At 38.1% G+C, this 20,516-nt stretch overlaps 1 protein-coding gene and 1 pseudogene across 1 annotated transcript; one reads left to right on the top strand and one right to left on the bottom strand.

The window, feature by feature from the left end:
- The first annotated feature begins 6,943 nt into the window (after positions 1-6,943).
- Positions 6,944-16,233, top strand: Fam136a-ps2 (family with sequence similarity 136, member A, pseudogene 2; annotated as a pseudogene).
- Positions 13,257-14,938, bottom strand: LOC102551936 (late cornified envelope protein 1C-like). The gene is made up of 2 exons (XM_006232824.4): positions 14,829-14,938; positions 13,257-13,871 (listed from the first exon to the last, which is right to left on the bottom strand). Exon 2 carries the CDS (start codon positions 13,847-13,849, stop codon positions 13,460-13,462), a length of 390 nt encoding a protein of 129 aa, XP_006232886.1. The 5' UTR covers positions 13,850-13,871; positions 14,829-14,938; the 3' UTR covers positions 13,257-13,459.
- Positions 16,234-20,516: the final 4,283 nt, after the last annotated feature.

The following is a 20,516-nucleotide window of genomic DNA, read 5'->3' on the forward strand; positions in this document are numbered from 1 at the left end:
CTCAGATATGAGTATTCAGGACCTGTGGGAGAGTCATATATATACTATATGATATATATATCAGACACAAGACAATGTTGTAACTTGTGCAATGCTGGTCCAACAGAAGCATTAGTGATCACCATAGAAACACCATCTACAGTCACTCCATTTATAATATGATCAGATTGTCAAGTCCTGTTCATCTTGTCTTTAAACATCAGGAACCATGCACATGAGATATACTATGTGAAATCCAGCAGCACTAAATAAATATCTGGTGAAGATTAGAGAATTTTGCTGCTCTTAATCTTCATACATGCAAGTGTATATACTATTTCTGAGATAATTAGCTGTTGGGGAGAGTACACTCATACCCTGAAGAATAATATTGTTTATGGTCAGTATCTTAAAGAGCCTTCTAGCACACTTAGGGAGCAAGCTCCGCCCATGACAGAAAAATATGTTAACCCTGTTCAGACCATCAAAGAATACTAGCTTATGTTGTAAGATGAGAGGTCAGATGTACCCCAATTACCATCTGCTCTGAATAAGGGTAGAAAGGTTATTATAATTCTAGCGCTGTCCTACTGATCAGAGAAATATGTGGACAAATCCTAGAAACAACAATTTTTTCCCAAGACAAACTGAGACCCTGACTTTCCTTGCTCTAGCGTTTCAGTGCCAAGGAATGTAACCATTTTTATCTAAACATCAATTATCCTGGCTAACCTGTCTACATGCACAGTTATCTGTGCTGAATGTCCCATCCTAAGCAGCCCTATAAGCTGAAGGTACTTAGTGCTCCCCAGAGCTAAATAACACAAAGCTTTCAGTGTCTCTGAGTATCATGGCTGTACCTAGTGTCTTTCAAAGCCACCATGGTCTCATCCCACAGACTTAACCATGTGTTGTGAAATATCAATGTGGTCAAAAGTAGGAAGCATCCTTCCCAGTGCCTGTCCACCTCTAATCTGGCTCCCCTCTGAAGTCTCTGTCCTTAATTCCAGTGGAAACTTACCTAGATGAGTGGTAGCAAAAGATCTGTGGTTATCTCAGCCAGTGAATGGATGTAAGAGTCCAGTCCACAGGTCCTTTTATTCTGACCCTGGACTATGTCCCAACCTGTGAGACAGAGCCTGGAAATGAGATGCACTGCCTCCTGACACCCACATGGTTTTATGACAGATCATGAGAACATATAACTCATCAGCCTTCCTCTTTGCAGGCAAGGCAAGCTGCATCTTTCTTAGAGCATGACTTAGACATGAGATGAGGAAATGTATTCATAGATCCTTAAACTCAGCATTTCTACAGAGTGTCTGCATTAGGCACCACTGATTTCCTTATCATTCTCCAAATCTGATGCTTCTTACTGTAATATGTGCCAATGGTAGGCAATGCTAAGCTAATAAAACCTTTAAAAAAATTGCATGTTGCTTCCTTTCTGGTACATTGACACCTGTGCCTATTTGGGTGAACTGTAGACACCTAGAGCAGTAAAACCCAGCACGGTAGATCTAGCTCAGCACCGAGATGTTGCAGTGTCCTTCTGAAAGTAGTTTTAGCCACTGATATTTCCCACTTAAACTACTGCCATGGAATACTAAGGATACTATTTATGGGAATATATGAATGTCAATGAAATTTCAAGGCATGGATAAAAATGTATCAAAGAAACAGCACATCCACTAATATATTTTCCAACAATCATCTGCAAAAGCTAATAAACGTGGTGGGTAATATGCAGTTTAAACACATCAATTGAGAGATAGCACATGAGTGGAGGATGCACACTGCTCTTGAAGAGGACCTGAGATTGATTCCTAGCACCCAAGTGGGGCAGCTCAGGACCAATTTTAACTCTAGATTCAGAACATGTAACACCCTCCTTTTCACACTCAAAAAACCTGTACACACAAACAAACAGGTATATACACTGATCAAATAAAACACACACACACTACCACACACACAGTGTCAAACACATACACATAGAAAACAAAGTTCAAATATATTTAAACATATTAAATATAAAATATAAAAGTATTTGACTTGGATACAATAATTAAAAGCAGCTGACTAAGACATATACAAACAACTACAGCCTAACAGGAGATGGAGCCTGTGGCCTCTTATGAAAGAATAGGAAAAAGGGTTGTGGGTTTCCAATTGGATAGAAACTCGACAGGAGGACTAACAGAATCAACTATCCTGGACACTGTGGCTTTCAGACACTGAAACACCAATCAAAGGACATACATGCGCTGGATCTAGACCTTCATGCACCTATGTAGTAGATGTGCAGCTTGGTCTCCAAGTGGGTACCAGAGACTTGGAGTAGGTTCTAACCCAAAAGCAGTTGCCAATATGCAAGATATATGCTGGGCTGTCACGTGTGGCCTCAGTGGGAGAAGAGCACCTAGGCATACAGAGACTTGAAGAACCATTCATTGTGTATAACCAGAGAACCTCCACATGTTTTATAGAATAAGAGAAGAGGACTACAGTAGTATTGAGGGTGAATGGGGATGAGGTGACTGGGAGGAGAGCAATTATCAGGATCCAGAGTAACTATGGAAGAAAGTTAAATTAAATACAAAATAAAAAGCTGAAAACATTCGATATATAATATATATGAAGTGGATCAAAGGAAACCCAAATTTTTCCAAAATAATATGCATTAATAATAATAAAGTTTTGGATGTTACCAAAGAGAATGTTTCCTTATTTTTGTCTAATTTTTTCATTTCATTTGTCATAGAAATATTTTTATATTAGACTTTAATGAATTTGCATCTAATCCTACTTTACACATATACTACTTTGTTTTAATATTTCAACATTGATGGATCTATAGGAGCCATGAGATATCTCTCATGAAAATTGAATATGATTACTAGTGATGTTAGCTGTCACATTACTAAGAAGAAAGCCAGGAAAAGGGTTAATATGGTGTTGAGAGAATGATGTTAATCACATATAAAAATACAGTCAGTCTACTCCTGCATATGAGACAAAACAGTTAATGGGCCATAAGAGTTCCCAAGAACAACTACAACAAACTCATTAGCAAAGACTTGTTCAGCACTGTATATCACTTAAGAGAAATAAAGACCTTTGTGACATCAGTGGTTTTTGCCACCTCATCTGAAACATTGTCCCTCCTGCTCTCAAATTTGCTCTTGGGTGAATGATATGATTTTGGTCTCTTTGTTTATGATTTTCCCCAAAATGTATATTACAACCTTAGGTGACTTAATAATGCAGCTTGATTCCAGCTTTCTTTCTTTTAATCTTTGATGTGTAATATAATTGTGATGAATTCCCTACACATTTATTGGGTTTATTTTTTTCTTATAATTCCTAATTGAAGACATTCATCCTATACATATTTGTGTGATGTGCATTACAATCCTCACTGATGTCTAAGCTTAGGAACAGATATTCCTAAATCTTGGATCACCCTAATGGAACATATCCTTTGAGACAGAGTGACGTATCTGTGACCACATGATCTTGAAGAGTCAGTCACTATTTCATCTGGGTTGAGTGTATTCTCCTGCTCAGGTTGTTAACAGTAGCTTTAATTACTGGGAGAGGTCAGGAACTGATCCCTGATTTATCCAGTGGCAGTTATGCCAACTCACTTGGGATTTTTAGAATGATGTACTGAAATGGCAGCTACTATACATATCTGTCTCTGGGCAAGACAACACCCAGGTCCTCAGCTGACTTGCCTGACCATAGGAATGTATGAGTAGGATACTTCCTAGAAGAAGACTAGAATCTAACCTTGAGTGTGACCTATGTAGACTTATCCCTATAGCCAATGTGAACATCATGGCTAGTAAAATGGACAGACTGGAGGTGTCAGTTATTAGGTGATTCCTGTGACCCATAACAAGGAGAATCAAGGCTATGGAGCTCAACGTTGCAGTCGTGGAATAGTTTGTTGTTATCCAACTGCTCTCTAATTTCAATTAGGATCTACTCAATGGGAGGAAAATCATGCCAGGTACTAAAACCTAGACAACTATCCAGGGCCTGTGAGTTCATAAATCTTTGAGGAAATATTACCACAATCACATTACTTCAGTAGTGTAATCCCCAACTGCACTCTAAATTTTTATCTGTCCCTATACCCCACAGAAAAGTGCAGTTTTCAATCCCCATTAAGGAAAACTCTCTTCAAAAGAATAGTCCTTAAGGAAAACAACAGCAATTTGAACTGCAGATGGAGAGGACCAAACCCAACAGGTAGGTCTGTATAACAACGTCAGCAACTGAGGCTCAACTGTCAGTACGGAAGAGCCAGTGAAAATTTTTTATTGGCTGCCTAAAAATGAGATGAACAAGAACAATTACAATAAACATTCCAAAGTATACAGAGGAAAGCCCTTGAGCCTCTGCCATACGGAAAGGACTACAAGTATCAAAGGAATCCTGAGAGCAGAAAAAATATCTCTCCCTTGGGAAGAGCATATCAATAAATTATCCAACACCAAATTGTTACCTATAAAAATGTACATACAAATAATTTTATACTGACTGAGAAAGTTAAATTTAGGAATGTATTTGAATTGTCTTGAACAACATTTGCAAGAAAAAAAAGTGAGTGATCAAGAATTTGAAAAGGTTCAAGGAGGGATGGAAATGTGGTAGAGGCTACAGCAATAAAAGGAAATAGGAAGACAATATAGATGAAATGTAATCTCGAAGTTTAGGAAAACTGCTATATTATATGCAATTTAAAAATTACCATGAAGCTATGTGAGGACACAGTAAAATACAACTGAAAAACAATTTTCATAATGAGCTTATTTCTTAAACTAACATATAAAGCACACATTTCTTAGTGGATATTATTCCTCCAAGGAAGAGGTTGGTTACTCTCACAATATCTATGCCAGTATTGCACCATCGAGTCCATTACACCATCCCTGTCATTAGTGTCGGTCTCTGGCTACACAGCCAGTTAATAATTTTGAAGAGTTTTTTTTTTGTACCTCACAGAAACTAGCATAGCATGTTTTTAGACTATTGAAGGTATCCAGCAGGTTGTTTCTTCCCCCATCAGTACCAATGTGTTTTCCTATGAACTGTAACAAAAATAACTGGTGCTTTCATCTAAAGGGTCTTAAATATGAACCCCTGGGCACAGCCCAAAACAATTGCAGTATTTTATAGTCTTTTCATTATCTCTGGAACAGATTGACCAACAATATGCATATTTTAGCTGAGTTGTGAACCTATCCTATGCTATTTGAATTTCAGAGAATCATTTTACCCTGGTGGTAGTAATACACACATATACATATTTCCACATAGCATTCATTATTAAACATCTATTGTGTTAGACTTTTGTCTACCCTCTCCTCACTGTCCTCTCCTCCCACCTCTGTCCTTGTGAATTTAGAATATGATATAGCAGGGGCTTTTGAAGAAGATAGTGGCAGGAGTAAAGTGTGAATATTCTCACACTTAAGGAAATCCATGGGCCAAAATATAATCAAGAAATAACAATTATATTAAATTATCAAAAAGGAAGCACATTTAAGCAATAGTACCATCATGGTTGGTGTGATTGCATGGATGCAGAGATTCTGAGACAACTACAAAACAGTAAATACTTTAAAGCATAGGAATAGACTTAGACACAGAGTTGTGATACTAATCTCCCTTGAGATAAAAAGGGCTACAGAAAAACCAGACCTCACTCCTAGCCAACGTCATGAAGATTCTAGAAAAAGCAAGGATATCTCAAACATTAAGTTAACGGGGTGAGAATAAAATTATTTCATTAAAACTTGAGAATATGACAAGGGTGTACACTTTCTCTTATCTTATATTTGTAGCTAGAAGCCTGAGAGGAGGGGAGGAGGAAGAGAATCAGGTAAAAAAAATCGGAAAAAAAATGACCACTGTTGAAATGCCCTAAAATGACCCTACATAAATATCATATACAATGTTTTACAAGTTTGATAGTTTAAGTTCAGTAGCACTGCTTAAACTGAAAACTGAATATGCTGTTAAAGAACTCAGGAAACATTCTTATTCTAATGTAAAAATTCAAAAACTAAGAATGCTGTAAAGTAAAACCAAGGAAGCAAAAGAGTTCCACACTAATACTTTATGACACTGAAGAAAGGTGTCAAAGACATAACAGAAGATGGGAAAGCTTCCAACTTACATACTAACAAAGTTATTATTATAAAAATAATTATATTATAGAAAGCAATGGTCAAATATAATTAAATCTTTACCAAATACAGCACAATAGAAATTCCAACTGGAATTTAAGAAAGCAATCATAATACTTATATGGATTTGAAAAGATCGTTCACCAACAAAAATATCACAATGCAAACTATGAAAAGCACAATATAAAGAGTATCACAATAGTTACCTTCAAATTATATTACAGAATTAACTCGTTTTATTAAATAGCATAATTACCATAATATGCCAGAAAATAATGTGTACACCTGTAAAGCAGACTTCAGAACACAGAAATAAATCAACACAGGGACAGACAATCTTTCACAAAAGTGTCAGTAACATTAGCGTTGATTTTGTGTATAAGAGCTAAGACTGAAAACCACTCAAGACAATGGGGGAGAAAAGGCTTCACAGCATAAAATTGGCAAGGAATTTCTAAAACAAACAAATGAAAAAATAAATAGAACTTCATTTTTTAGGAAAAGGAATGATAATTATTATGGCTAGCTTCAAAGTGCCTTCTATGCAAATGGAAGAAGCAGGAATGGGGAAGCTATCAGAATGAAAGAAAACTGTGCATCAGTATATATTTGGAGGAGAATTAGTTCCAAGACTACACAAAGAAGTTAAAGATTACCATGAAATCACACAACTAATAAAAGGGAAAGTGAAAACCAGTACGCTAAAAGAAAAGTAACCAGTGATATATGGAGAATGTTTAGTGTTTTTAGCCATCAGGAACATGAAAAAGAAACAAGAAACTGATGCTCAGATTCCAGCTCACAGCAGTCATCATGACCACCATCAGGAGAGCCAATGGCAAGAAGTGCTGGTGAGGATGGTGGCAAAAGAGAACGTCAAAACACAAACAGAATTATCTTTGGATCCAGTTACACCAATTCCATGTATACACCAAAGACATCTGAGTCACCAGACCACAGTGACGCCTACAGCCTGATGTGTATCATTACATCATTCTTGACAGCTAACATGTAGAAACAACCTAGAGATCCCCACATGTGGGGAAAAAAGAAAATAGATAAAGAAAAGAAAAATATGTTGTGCTTGAAGAAGAAACGGTATTCTTTCACTTGCATGGTTAGTGTTAAGCCAAGATATTTTACATTATTTGTGGCTATTGTGATGTGGTTTCTCCCTAATTTCTTTCCCAACCCCATTATCATTTATATAAAGGAGAGCAATTGATTTATTTGAGTTAATGTTATATTCATGCACTTTGCTGAATTTGTTTTTGAGCAGTAGGTATTCTTTAGTAAAATTTTTGAAGTTGCTGTTGTATTCTATTACATTGTGCAAAAACAATTATATGATTACTTCTTCCTTTTAAATTTGAAGCACCTGATCTACTTTTCTTGTCTTATCGCTGTTCCTCAAACTTCTAGGACTATATTGAATAGACAGGGAAAGAGTGGGCACCCCGTCCTTATCCCAGATTTTAGTGGAATTGTTTCAGGTTCTCTTTATTTAACTTGATGTTGGTATTGTCTTGGTGCATATTGCTTTTATTATGCTTAGGTATGTGCCTTGACTCCCTAATCTCTCCAAAACCTATAACATGAAGGGGTATTGGATTTTCTCAAAGGTTTTTCAGTATCTAATGACATGATCATGTGATTTTTTTCTTTCAGTTGATTTATATAATGGGTTATAAAAGAAACTCATGTTCCCGAAGAAGAAAATTGAAGAAGGTGTCAGAAGATGGGAAGATCGCCTATCCTTATGGATAGGTAAGATTAAGAGAGAAAATTTCAATCTTAGCCAAATCATTCCACATGTTCAACAGAATTACCATAAAAAATCCAAAACAGTTTTTTATAGACCTTTAAAGAGCAATTCTCAAATTCATATGGACATACAAAAAAACAAAAAAAAACTAAAAACAAAACAAAAAACAAAAAACAGAACATGGAGAAAAGAACCAATCCTGAACAGTAAGTTCATCTGGAGAAATCACTGTACCTTACCTCAAACTCTATTAGAGAGCAATAGTGTTTAAAAGAATAACAACAAAAATAATAATCTGCATGTTATTGGTACTGAAACATCCAGGATAATTAATAAAATTTAATCAAAGTCTGAGAAATAATTCTACAAATCTATGGACACTTGATTGTTTACAAAGAAGGAACAAAATGCATACATCGGAAAAAAGAAAGCATCTTAAGGAAATAGTGTTGCCTGCAGGAAAATGCAAGTAGATCTATATCACCCTGGACAAAACTCAAGTCCAACTGGATCAAGAAACTGAACGTAAAACCAGGTATACTAAGTTGAACAGAAAAGAAATTGGGATATAGGCTTGAAGGCATTGGTACAGGAGAAAACTTTATGAACAGAACAGGCACTAAAATGAAAACTAATAAATGTGACTCCACGAAACCGAATAGCTTCTGTAAGGCAAAAGACACTGTCATTAGGGCGAAGTGGTAGGTTACAGATTAGGAAAAGACCTCCAGCAACTCTACATCTGACAGAGAGCTAATATCAAAAATATATTAAGAACTCAAGAAGTTAGATACCAACAAACCGAGCAATAAAATTAAAAACTAGTTCTACAGGACTAAACGAGGGAATATTTAAAGAGGAATCTCAAAGAGCCAAGAAACATTTAAAGAAATGTTCAAAATCCTTAGTTATCAGGAAAATGCAAATCAAAATACCCTGAGATTCTCTCCTACAACAATCAGTAAGGCTAAGATCAAAAAGTCAAGTGACAGCACATCCTGGCTAGGTTGTGGAGAAAGGGGAACACCCCTCCATTTCTGGTGGGTTTGCAAACCTGAACAACTACTTAAGAAATCAATTTCGAATTTTCTCAGAAAACTAGAAATAGTTCCACCTGACAATGCAGCTATACCACTCTTAGCTATATACCCAAGAGATATTCCATCAAAGCACCAAGACATGTGCTCCATGATTTTCATAGCAGCCTTATTTATAATACTCAAAAGCTGTAAACAACACAGGTATCCCAAATCCATAGAATGAGAATAGAAAACGTGGTTCATTAACATATTGGAATCCTATTCGTTTATATTTAAAACAAGGACAGCATGAATTTTCCAGTCAAATAAGTAGAATTAGAAAATATGATTCTGAGTGCACGAGGGCATTGGCACGGAGCAGCTCAGGATCGCCAAGGCGGAGGTGCAGCAACTCCGAGTTCAGGAGGCTGTGGACGCCATGGTGAAAAGTGTAGAGAAAGAGAACATCCGGAAGATGCAGGGCCTTATGTTCCAGTGCAGTGCCAACTGCTATGAAGACAACCAGGCGTCTATGCAGCACTAATGCATAGAGCGCTGCCATGCACCTCTGGCTCAAGCCCGGGCCCTGGTCACCAGCGCTCTGGAAAGGTTCCAGGACTGCCTGGCCCGGTGCACCATACATTGCAATGACAAAGCCAAAAACGCAATGGATGCAGGAAATAAGGAGCCTCAGGTGAAGTGACAGCTAGACAGCTGTGTGGCCAAGTGTGTGGATGACCACATGAACCTCATCCCAGCAATGACCAAGAAGATCAAGGAGTCTCTGTCATAAAAAATGGCATTAAAATTGTTTGCCAGTGACCATTGGGGCTGAGGACAGGCTATTTACGGAAGAATGGAAGTTTAATATGTTAAGCAATGTTTACGAATGAGCAAAACTTAGGACACAGCAAGTTCCAGGCAAACTAAGCTCACTGCCAGAAACTGGTTCCTTTACATCTGGATCTTAGAAAATGAAGTGGAAAGAAGCTGCTGCTGAGATTTGGATCACAAATAGCTCAGAGGAGAAGTCTAGATCCTAAATATTTATGTGCAATGTTTGTTCTGTAGTAGAGATCAACCTTATTCCAAGGGCTGAGATTTCTACTACAAACATCCAGGCTGGTGGCTCTCCTAAAACCTGCTGGTAAAACCTGAGGAGAGGTGGGTCTCCTCAGAGAAGCTTGGCAAATCCTGTTCACCACAAGTAACACCACACCACCATGCATATGCTGTGAAACAAAACCCAGTAGGCTAGGGATTTAGAGAGGAAAGGGTCTCCTTTCCAAATCTACAGTTTGCTTGGTTTTGTCTTCTGTGCAAGGGCACACAGTGGATTTAAGATACAGGAGGGAGAGTGCTTTGAATAACTTCTAAAGGTTCCTAGTATTTTCTGGCCATCAAGATGGGAATGTCCATTTCTTCAAATTCTGTTATTCTAGAAGCCCCAGAAAAGCCAAACAGTGTCACAGTGTACATGGGAAACAGCTTTCTTCACTGACTTGTACACCAAAGTGACACATCCTCAGGAAAAGCAAGGGGGGCGGGGGTTGGTTGTCACTCACACGCCAGTCGCTGAGAATAAACAGGAGCTGTTGAGAAGTATTGGCCTTGGGTTCACAAAATAAAAGTGCAAACCCAGTATTAATCAGCTCTGAATTTACAGAGCCTTGTAGCCACAAGGAGACCTAAAAGTAAGCAACTTCAGCCAAGGAAAGCTATGGCCACTAAAGCAGGAGAAACACACACTTTCTTACCAAATGCCATTTTTTTTCTGGGGGTTTTGCAGTGCAGTGTTGCTGGGCCATCGTGGCACCTTATCTTTTGTATGAGTACTATGTTGAATTTATACTAATTAATTACTTGAAACATTAATACATCTGCTGTTTGCTGTGTCAAGCCAGCAACATATTTTCCAAGTGGATTGGTTTTTAAATAGTTTCATTGTTTCCAAAAAAAAGGAAGAAAAGAAAAAGAAAATATCGTTCTGAGAGAGGTAACACAGTCTCAGAAGGAAAAGCATGGTATATACTCACTGGGAACTGGATATTAGCCATAAAGTACAAGAAAACTGTGATGCACCCAAAGAGCTTAAAGAGGAAGAAAGGCCTAAGTGAGGATGCTTGAATCCAGCTTAAAGGGACTTTGCAGTTTATTTTTCTTGGCCAACACATTACAACCATTCTTGGATTTCAAGTAAAAAAAAAAAGAAGGCGGAAATATTAGTCATAGGAGGCAGAAAGAGGGAGAGATCTAGTTGTTAGAGGGGATGGGAAAGGAAGTCCTGGGAGAGGATCAGGTGTGGGAAGAGACAGGAGGGCCAGAGGGCCAGGAGAATGAATGGAAATATGTGTCTTCCTAGGCTGCAGGGGAGGGAATTAGGAGTCCTTGGGTGGGTTAGCCTCCTGGGACTCAGTATAGGTGACCTCAACCAAGATGCCTTACAGCGGGGACATGGAAACAGAAATAGACTGCCAGACCCCTCAGTAGGGGGATAATGACACAAACCCAACTACAGAACATTCTTCCAAAAATGTGTCCTGAATAAAAAGAAATGCTGGTGCAAAGACGGAGCCAACTGAAGGAATTGCCAGCCAATAACCAGTCCTGAATCCATTAGTAATACTCTGGTGCACTTGTATGCAGGAGCCTAGCATAGCTGTCCTCTGGGAGGCTTTACCTAGCAGCTGACTGAAACAGATGCAGATAATCACATCAAACACTGGAAATATGTTGGGGACACTTATACAAGACTTGGAGAGTTGGATTAAAGGGTCTGTGTTAGAAAGGAACCTCACCCAACGAGCTCTCAGAGTCTGAGCCACCAGTCCAAGAACATATACTGGCTGGACTGAGACCCCTAGCACGCATATGGCAGAGATGTAACTGACAATCAATGTGGGTCTCCCAGCAACTGAAACGGTCACTGCCCTTAACACTATACCCTGAAAAATACTTTTGACAGATGGCCTCTCTTGTCTGGCCTCAGTGGGAGATGATATTCCTAATACTGCAGTCATGATGCAACCGGGTGGGGTGGGGATACTTAGAAGTCTCGACCCTGTCAGAGGAGAAGGGCTAGGGGAAGTACAGGATCCTGAGAGATGTGTCATATTTTAAAACATAAGTAAATAAATAAGGAACCTAAATCTGTCCAAAAAATGATTAATTAATTTGCAAAACAATGGATACAATCAGTTATAATATTACATAAAAATTTTGATATACTGAAGTGAAGTAATGTGTGTCTCTAATACAAAGAAATATAAATTATTATACTTGTTAAAAAATAAAATGCACTACCACTTATTTGTTTTAACACATATTGTTAAATTTTATTGTATTTTGTGTTTATCATATATTCATTTACATTTTATACTAAAGCGATGCACTTTTAAGACTTCTTCAATTTGTAAGTGGTGGGTTCTCAATATTATTCAATGTGTACATTGCTCTTTGAAGCACACGCTCAAAATAGTCTGCAAATATAACTGTACATTTGAATTACTGAATTTTATTTTGCTTAAATTGTACATAGCAATGTGAATAAATATTACATTAACATTTATTTAAGAGAAGTGGACACTTGGGCTGAAAGAGTAAGACAGAGCTCAAAAAGACCCTTTCTGTAAAAGTGACAGTAACCAATGATGACAAAATCTCTTACTAAAAACAGAGAACAGACTTAGAAACCTGAAGGAAACCACAAGAACAAAGACAAATTAGTCTGAGAAATACTGCAGTGACTTGTATTAAATTAGCACACAGAAGTAGGGAGGATGCACATGAAAAGATTCCCAAACATTTCACTCTCCTCTAATGAGCTCAACATTTGTCAAGATTTCAGCAGCTACTAAGAGAAGGGAAAGAATGAGAGTAATGCCATTGCTCAGCTGTACAGAGTTCCCACACTATAACACAGCAGTTACAGCAGCAAAATAACTTGAAAATTGTAAGTCTCTACATTTCTGTGTAGCAGCTTGGTTTGCAGGATACCAATGAGAATGTAAGGAGGAAAGGAATTGATTGACCAATGAGCTGCTTGCTCACATTTAATCTCAGTGTAGAATCATGGTCCTTCTAATGAGTGGCTAACATGGACGTGTACCTTCAAATTACTTGAAATTGAGTTTGTCCTCTGGTTTTATATTTATGAGAAATGACTTGCTATTTCTACCTTCTCAAACCAAGTTTAATATTAACCATGGTCTGTTGTAAGAAAAAGATGACTCCGGAATCAGAAAGAGGATGACCCATGAAAAAATAAGCAATCGTCTTGTCAGGGATGATTATCAAGGCTTGTTTAATTTGCAACAAAGAGGAAAAGAGGGATTGCCATTTTCTGAGGAGAATACAGAACATTTCCCATGAGATTTCAGAACTTCAGAGGGCAGGGCAAGATGAGAAGCAGGAGGAGAGAGCCACAACCATTAGGGAGTCTTCTGAGCATGTGCTCCTCCAGCACCATTTGTCTAAAGTCTTCCACACCCAGGTCAGCAGCAGTCTCCAGACTGCTGGCTACTGCCACAGCACCCACTGCTGCCACCACTGCTGCCACAGCAGCCACTGCTGCCACAGCAGCCACTGCTGCCACCACTGCTGCAGCATCCAGAGCTGTGGCGATGGCGATGGAGAGATCTCCGGGGTCTGTGGTGGCTCAGGCAGCAGCCTCCTCCCCCAGAGCTGCAGCAGCCACCAGAGTTGGAGCCACAGCAGCCACCAGAGCTGCAGCAGGCCCCAGAACCCAGGCTACAGCAGGAAGACACAGGCGGGCACTTGGGAGGACACTTTGGGGGGCATTTTGGAGGGCACTTTGGAGTCTGGCACTTGGGAGGGCACTTGGCAGGGGGCTGACACTGCTGCTGGCTCTGCTGGCAGGACATCTCAGCTGTGGGATTTCAGGACCTGTGAGGCAGTCATAAATATATAAGACAAAAGACAATGTGGTAACCTGTCCAATACTGGCCCCAGAGAAGCATTAGTGATCATCATCGAAACACCATCAATAGTCACTCCATTTATAATATGATCAGATTGTCAAGTCCTGTTTATCTTGTTTTTAAACATCAGGAACCATGCACATGAGATACAGTTATTTGAAATCCAGCAGCACTAAATAAATATCTGGTGAAGATTAGAGAATTTTGCTGTTCTTAATCTTCATACATGCAAGTGTATATACTATTTCTGAGATAACTAGTTGTTGGGAAGAGTACAATCATAGCATGAAGGAGAGTATTGTTTATGGTCTTAAAAACCTTCTAGCACACTTAGGGAGCAAGCTCACCCCATGACAGAAAATATGTAAACCCTGTTCAGAGCACTTAGGAATATTATCTTATATTGTAAGATGAGAAGTCAGATGTGTGCCAATTACCAACTGCTCTGAATAAGGGTAGAAAGGTCATTATTATACTGGTACTATCGTGTTTATCAGAGAAATATGTGGACAAATCCTAGAAACAACACTTTTTACCCAAGCCAAACTGAGACCCTGTTGATTTTCCTTGCTCCAGCTCTTCAGTGCCAAGGAATCTAACCATTTCCATCTGAATATCAATTACCCCCCATAACCTGTCTAGATGCACAGTTATCTGTGTTGAATGTCCCATCCTAGCAGCCCTATAAGCTGAAGGTACTTAGTGCTCCCCAGAGCTAAATAACACAAAGCCTTTCAGTGTCTCTGAGTATCATGGCTGTACCTAGTGCCTTTCAAAGCCACCATGGTCTAATCCCACAGACTTAACGATGTGTTCTGATATACCAATGTGGCCAAAAGGAAGAAGGACCCTTCCCAGTGCCTCTCTAGCTCTAATCTGGCTCCCTCTGAAGTCTCTGTCCTTAATTCCAGTGGACACTTACCTAGATGAGTGGTAGCAAAAGATCTGTGGTTACCTCAGCCAGTGAGTGGATGTTAAGAGTCCAGTCCACAGGTCCTTTTATTCTGACCCTGGGCTATGTCCCAACCTGTGAGACAGAGCCTGGAAATGAGATTCCCTGCCTCCTGACACCCACATGGTTTTATGACAGATCATGAGAACATATAACTCATCAGCCTTCCTCTTTGCAGGCAAGGCAAGCTGCATCTTTCTTAGAGCATGACTTAGACATGAGATGAGGAAATGTATTCATAGATCCTTAAACTCAGCATTTCTACCGAGTGTCTGCATTAGGCACTGCTTATTTCCTTATCATTCTCCAAATCTGATGCTTCTTACTGTAATATGTGCCAATGGTAGGCAATGCTAAGCTAATAAAACCTTAAAGAAAATTGCATGTTGCTTCCTTTCTGGTACATTGACACCTGTGCCTATTTGGGTGAACTGTAGACATCTAGAGCAGTAAGACCCAACACAGTAGATCTAGCTCAGCACCAAGATGTTGCAGTGTCCTTCTGAAAGTAGTTTTAGCCACTGATATTTCCCACTTAAACTACTGCCACGGAATACTAAGGATACTATTTATGGGAATATATGAAAGTCAATGAAATTTCAAGGCATGGATAAAAATGTATCAAAGAAACAGCACGTCCTCTTATATATTTCCCAACAATCATCTGCAAAACCTAAAAAAAGTGGTGGGTTTAAACACATCAATTGAGAGATAACACACGAGTGGAGGATGCACACTGCTCTTGAAGAGGATCTGAGATTGATTCCTAGCACCTAAGTGGGGCAGATCGGGACCAGTTTTAACTCTAGATTCAGAACATGTAAAACCCTCCTTTTCATACTCAAACAAATCTGTACACACAAACAAACAGGTAAATACACTGATCAAATAAAACACACAAACACACACACACACACACACACAAACAGAGGACTACGGTAGGATTGTGGAGGGGTGAGGTGACTGGGAGGGGAGCAATTATCAGGACCTAGAGTAACTATGGAAGAAAGTTAAATTAAAAAGAAAATGAAAAGATGAAAACATTCACTACATAATATATATGAAGTGGACCAAAGGAAACCCAAATTTTTCCAAAATAATATACTCTAATAATAATAAAATGGTGATTGTTACCAAAGAGAATATGTTTCCTTATTTTCGTCTAATTGTTTCATTGCATTTTTCTTAAAAATATTTTATATTACATTTTCATGAATTTGCATCTAATCCTCCTTTATATATATGCTATTCTGGTTTTAATACATTAACATTGCTGGATCTAAAGAAGCCATCAGATATCTCTCCAGGAAATTGAATATGATTACTGGTAATGTCAGATGTAACATTACTAAGAGCAAATTTAGGAAAAGGTTGAATATGGTGTTGAGAGAATAATGTTAATCACCTATAGAAATACAGTCAGTTTACTCCTGCATATGAGACAAAACAGCTAATGGCCATATGAGCTCCCAAGAATGACTACAACAAATTCATTAGCAAAGACTTCTTCAGCACTGTATGTCACTTAAGAGAAATAAAGACCTTTATGATATCAATCGTTTTTGCCTCTTCATCTGAAACATTGTCCCTCCTGCTCTCGAATTTGTTCTTGGGTGAATGATATGATTTTGGTCTCTTTGTTTATGATTTTCCCTAAAATGTATATTACAACTTTAGGTGACTTAACAATGCAACTTGATTCTAGCTTTCTTTTCAATCTATAATGCTTAATATAATTATGAGGAATTCCTTAATTATTTATTGGGTCTATGTTTTTTCTTATAATCCCTAATTTAACACATTCATCCTGTACACATTTGGTGATGTGCACTACCATCTGCATTGATGTATAAGCTTAGGAACAAATATTCCTAAAATTGGATCACCCTAGTGGAACATATCCTTTGAGACAGAGTGAGGTATGTAAGAGTCAGTCACTGTATCATCTGGGTTGACTGTATTCTCTTGCTCACATTGTTAACAGTAGCCTTAGTTACTGGGACAGGTCAGGAACTGATCCCTGATTTATCTGATGGCAGTTATGCCAACTAGCCTATGGATTTTTAGGATGATGTAGCTGAGATGGCAGCTACTCCACCTTTCTGCCTGTGGACAAGACAACACCTAGGTCCTCAGCTGACTTGCCTGACCATAGGTATGTATGAGTAGCATGCTTGCTGGAAGAAGACTAGAATCTAGCCTTGAGTGTGATCTATGTAGACTTATACATCTAGCCAATGTGAACATCATGGCTACTACAATGGACTGACTGAAGACTTCATTTATTAGGTGATTCCTGTGAGGCACAGCAAGGAGAATCAAGACTAAGAAGCCCAAGGTTGCAGAATAGTTTCTTGTGGAATTGTTTCTTGTTATCGAACTGCTCTCTAATTTCAATTAGGATCTACTCAATGGGAGGAAAATCATGCCAGGTACTAAAACCTAGACAACTATCCATGGCCAGTGAATTCATAAATCTTTAAGGAAAAATTACCACAATCTCATTATTTCAGAAGTGTAATCCACAACTGCACTCTAAATATCTGTCGCTATACCCCACAGAAAAGTGCAGTTTTCAATCCCCATTAAGGAAAACTCCCTTCAAACAAATAGTCCTTAAAGAAAACCATGGCAATTTGAACTGCAGATTGAGAGGATCAAACCCAACAGGTAGGTCTGTATAACAATTTCAGCAACTGAGGCTCAACTGTCAGTACGTAAGAGCCAGTGAAAATCTTGTAAGTCTAGATCAGAGAGTCTGCTGTAAGAATGTGTGTCCCAGTAGTATTATAGGATAGATCCATAAAATCTCATAAAAATTATCAGAAAGCTACATAAGGGCACAGTAAAATAAAACTGAGAACAATTTCCATAATGAGTTCAGACACTAACATTACATTTCTCAAACTAACATATAAAACACAAATTTCTCAGTGAATATTCTTCCTCCAAGGAAGAGGTTGGTTTCTCTCATAATATCTGTGCTAGTATTGCACTAAGGAGTCCACTACACCATCCCTGTCATTAGTGTCGCTCTCTGGGTACACAGTCAGTTAATATTTTCGAAGAGATTTTTATCTTACCATTGGACAGAAACTAGCATAGCATGTTTTTACACTATTTGAACGTATTCAGCATGTTGTTTCTTCCCCCACCAGTACCAATGTGTTTTCCTAACTGGTCCTTTCATCTAAAGGGTCTCAAATATCAACCCATAGGCACAACCCAAAACAATTGTAGTACTTTATATTCTTTTCATTATCTCTGGAACAGATTGACCAACAATATGCATATCTTAGCTGAGTTGTGAACCTATCCTATGCTATTCTGAATTTCAGAGAATCATTTTACCCTGGTGGTAGTAATACACACATATACATATTTCCACATGGCATTCATTATTAAACATCTATTGTGTTAGACTTTTGTCTACCCTCCCCTCACTGTCCTCTCCTCCTACCTCTGTCCTTGTGAATTTAGAATATGATATAGCAGGGGCTTTTGAAGAAGATAGTGGGAGGAGTAAAGTGTGAATATTCTCACACTTAAGGAAATCCATGGGCCAAAATATAATCAAGAAATAACAATGACATTAAATTATCAAAAAGGAAGCACATTTAAGCAATAGTACCATCATGGTTGGTGTGATTGCATGGATGCAGAGATTCTGAGACAATTACAAAACAGTAAATACTTTAAAGCATAGGAATAGACTTAGACACAGAGTTGTGATACTAATCTCCCTTGAGATAACAAGGGCTACAGAAAAACCAAACCTCATTCCTAGCCAATGTCATGAAGATTCTAGAAAAAGCAAGGATATCTCAAACATTAAGTTAATGGGGTGAGAACAAAATTATTTCATTAAAACTTGAGAATATGACAAGGGTGTACACTTTCTCTACTCTTAAATTTGTAGCTAGAAGCCTGAGAGGAGGGGAGGAGGAAGAGAATCAGGTAAAAAATATCGGAAAAATATGACCACTGTTGAAATGCTCTAAAATGACCCTACATAAATATCATATACAATGTTTTACAAATTTGATAGTTCAAGTTCAGTAGCATTGCTAAAATGGAAAACTGAATATACTGTTAAAAAACTCAGAAGACATCCTTTTTCTAATGTAAAAGTTCAAAAACTAGGAATGCTGTAAAGTAAAATCAAGGAAGCAAAAGAGTTCTACACTGATACTTTATGACACTGAAGAAAGGCATTGAAGACAGCACAGAGGATGGGAAAGTTTACAACTTACATACTAAGAAAGTTATTATTATGAAAATAATTATATTATAGAAACCTATGTTCAGATTCAATTCACTCTTCACCAAATACAGCACTATAGAAATTCCAACTGAAGTTTAAGAAAGCAATCATCATACTTACATGGAACTGAAAAGAGCAGACACCAACAAAGAAAGCACAGTGCAAAGCATGAAAAGCACAGTGTAAACAGTATCACAATAGATACCTTCAAATTATATTCCAGAACTAACTCATTTTATGAAATAGCATAAATTACCATAAACTGCCAGAAAATAATGTGTTCACCAGTAAAGTTGACTTTAGAACACAGAAATAAATCAATGCAGGGTCAGACAATTTTCACAAAAGTGTCAATAATACATGTTAAAAACAGACTGCCTCTTCACTACCTGGGAAAGCAAAAGCTGAAAATCCTCATAAACAAGAAAAGAACCACATCTCTTTCACTACACTGTACAAAAATCAATATTAGAGGTATTTTTGTGTACAAGAGCTAAGACTGACAACCACTCAAAGCAATTGGGGGAGAAAAGTCTTCAAAGCCTATAAAAAGGCAAGGAATTTCTAAAACAAACAAAAAACAAATACAACTTCATTTTTATGAAAAGGCATGATAAAAATGGAGGCTAACTTCACAGTGCATTCTAGGCAAATGGAAGAAGCAGGAATGGGGAAGCTAACAGAATGAAAGAAAACTGTGGATCGGTATATATTTAGAGGAGAATTAGTGGCTAGACTACACAAAGAAGTAAAAGATTACCATGAAATCACGGAACTCATAAAAGGGAAATTGAAAACCAGTACGCTAAAAGAAAAGTAACCAGTGATATATGGAAAATGTTTAATGTCTTTAGCCATCAGGGACATGAAAAAGAAACAAGAAACTGATGCTCAGATTCCAGCTCACAGCAATCATCATGACCACCATCAGGAAAGCCAATGGCAAGAAGTGCTGGTGAGTATGGTGGCGAAAGAGAATGTCAGAACACAAACAGAATTACATTTGGATCCAGTTACACCAATTCCAGGTTTACACAAAGACAACAGAGTCACCAGACCACAGTGACACCTACAGACTGATGTGTATCATTACATCATTCTTGACAGCCACCATATAGAACCCCCCTAGAGATCCCTCACAGGTGGGGAAAAAAGAAAAGAGATAAAGAAAAGAAAAATATATTGCGCTATATATTGTGCTTGAACAAAGGAATGGTATCTTTTAACTTGCTTAGTTAGAGTTATGCTAAGATATCTTATATTGTTTGTGGCTACCATGATGTGTTTTCCCCCTAATTTCTTTCTCAACCCCATTATCATCTGTACAAAGGAAGGCTATTGATTTCTTTGAGTTAATTTTATATCCATGCACTTTGCTGAACTTGTTTATGAGC

Source organism: Rattus norvegicus, chromosome 2 (genome assembly GCF_036323735.1).
Source record: "Rattus norvegicus strain BN/NHsdMcwi chromosome 2, GRCr8, whole genome shotgun sequence".
In the NCBI taxonomy this organism is placed as follows: domain Eukaryota; kingdom Metazoa; phylum Chordata; class Mammalia; order Rodentia; family Muridae; genus Rattus; species Rattus norvegicus.

Excerpts from the sequence above, each read along its gene's own strand:
- LOC102551936 (XM_006232824.4), bottom strand. The coding sequence starts at position 13,849 with ATGTCCTGCCAGCAGAGCCAGCAGCAGTGTCAGCCCCCTGCCAAGTGC.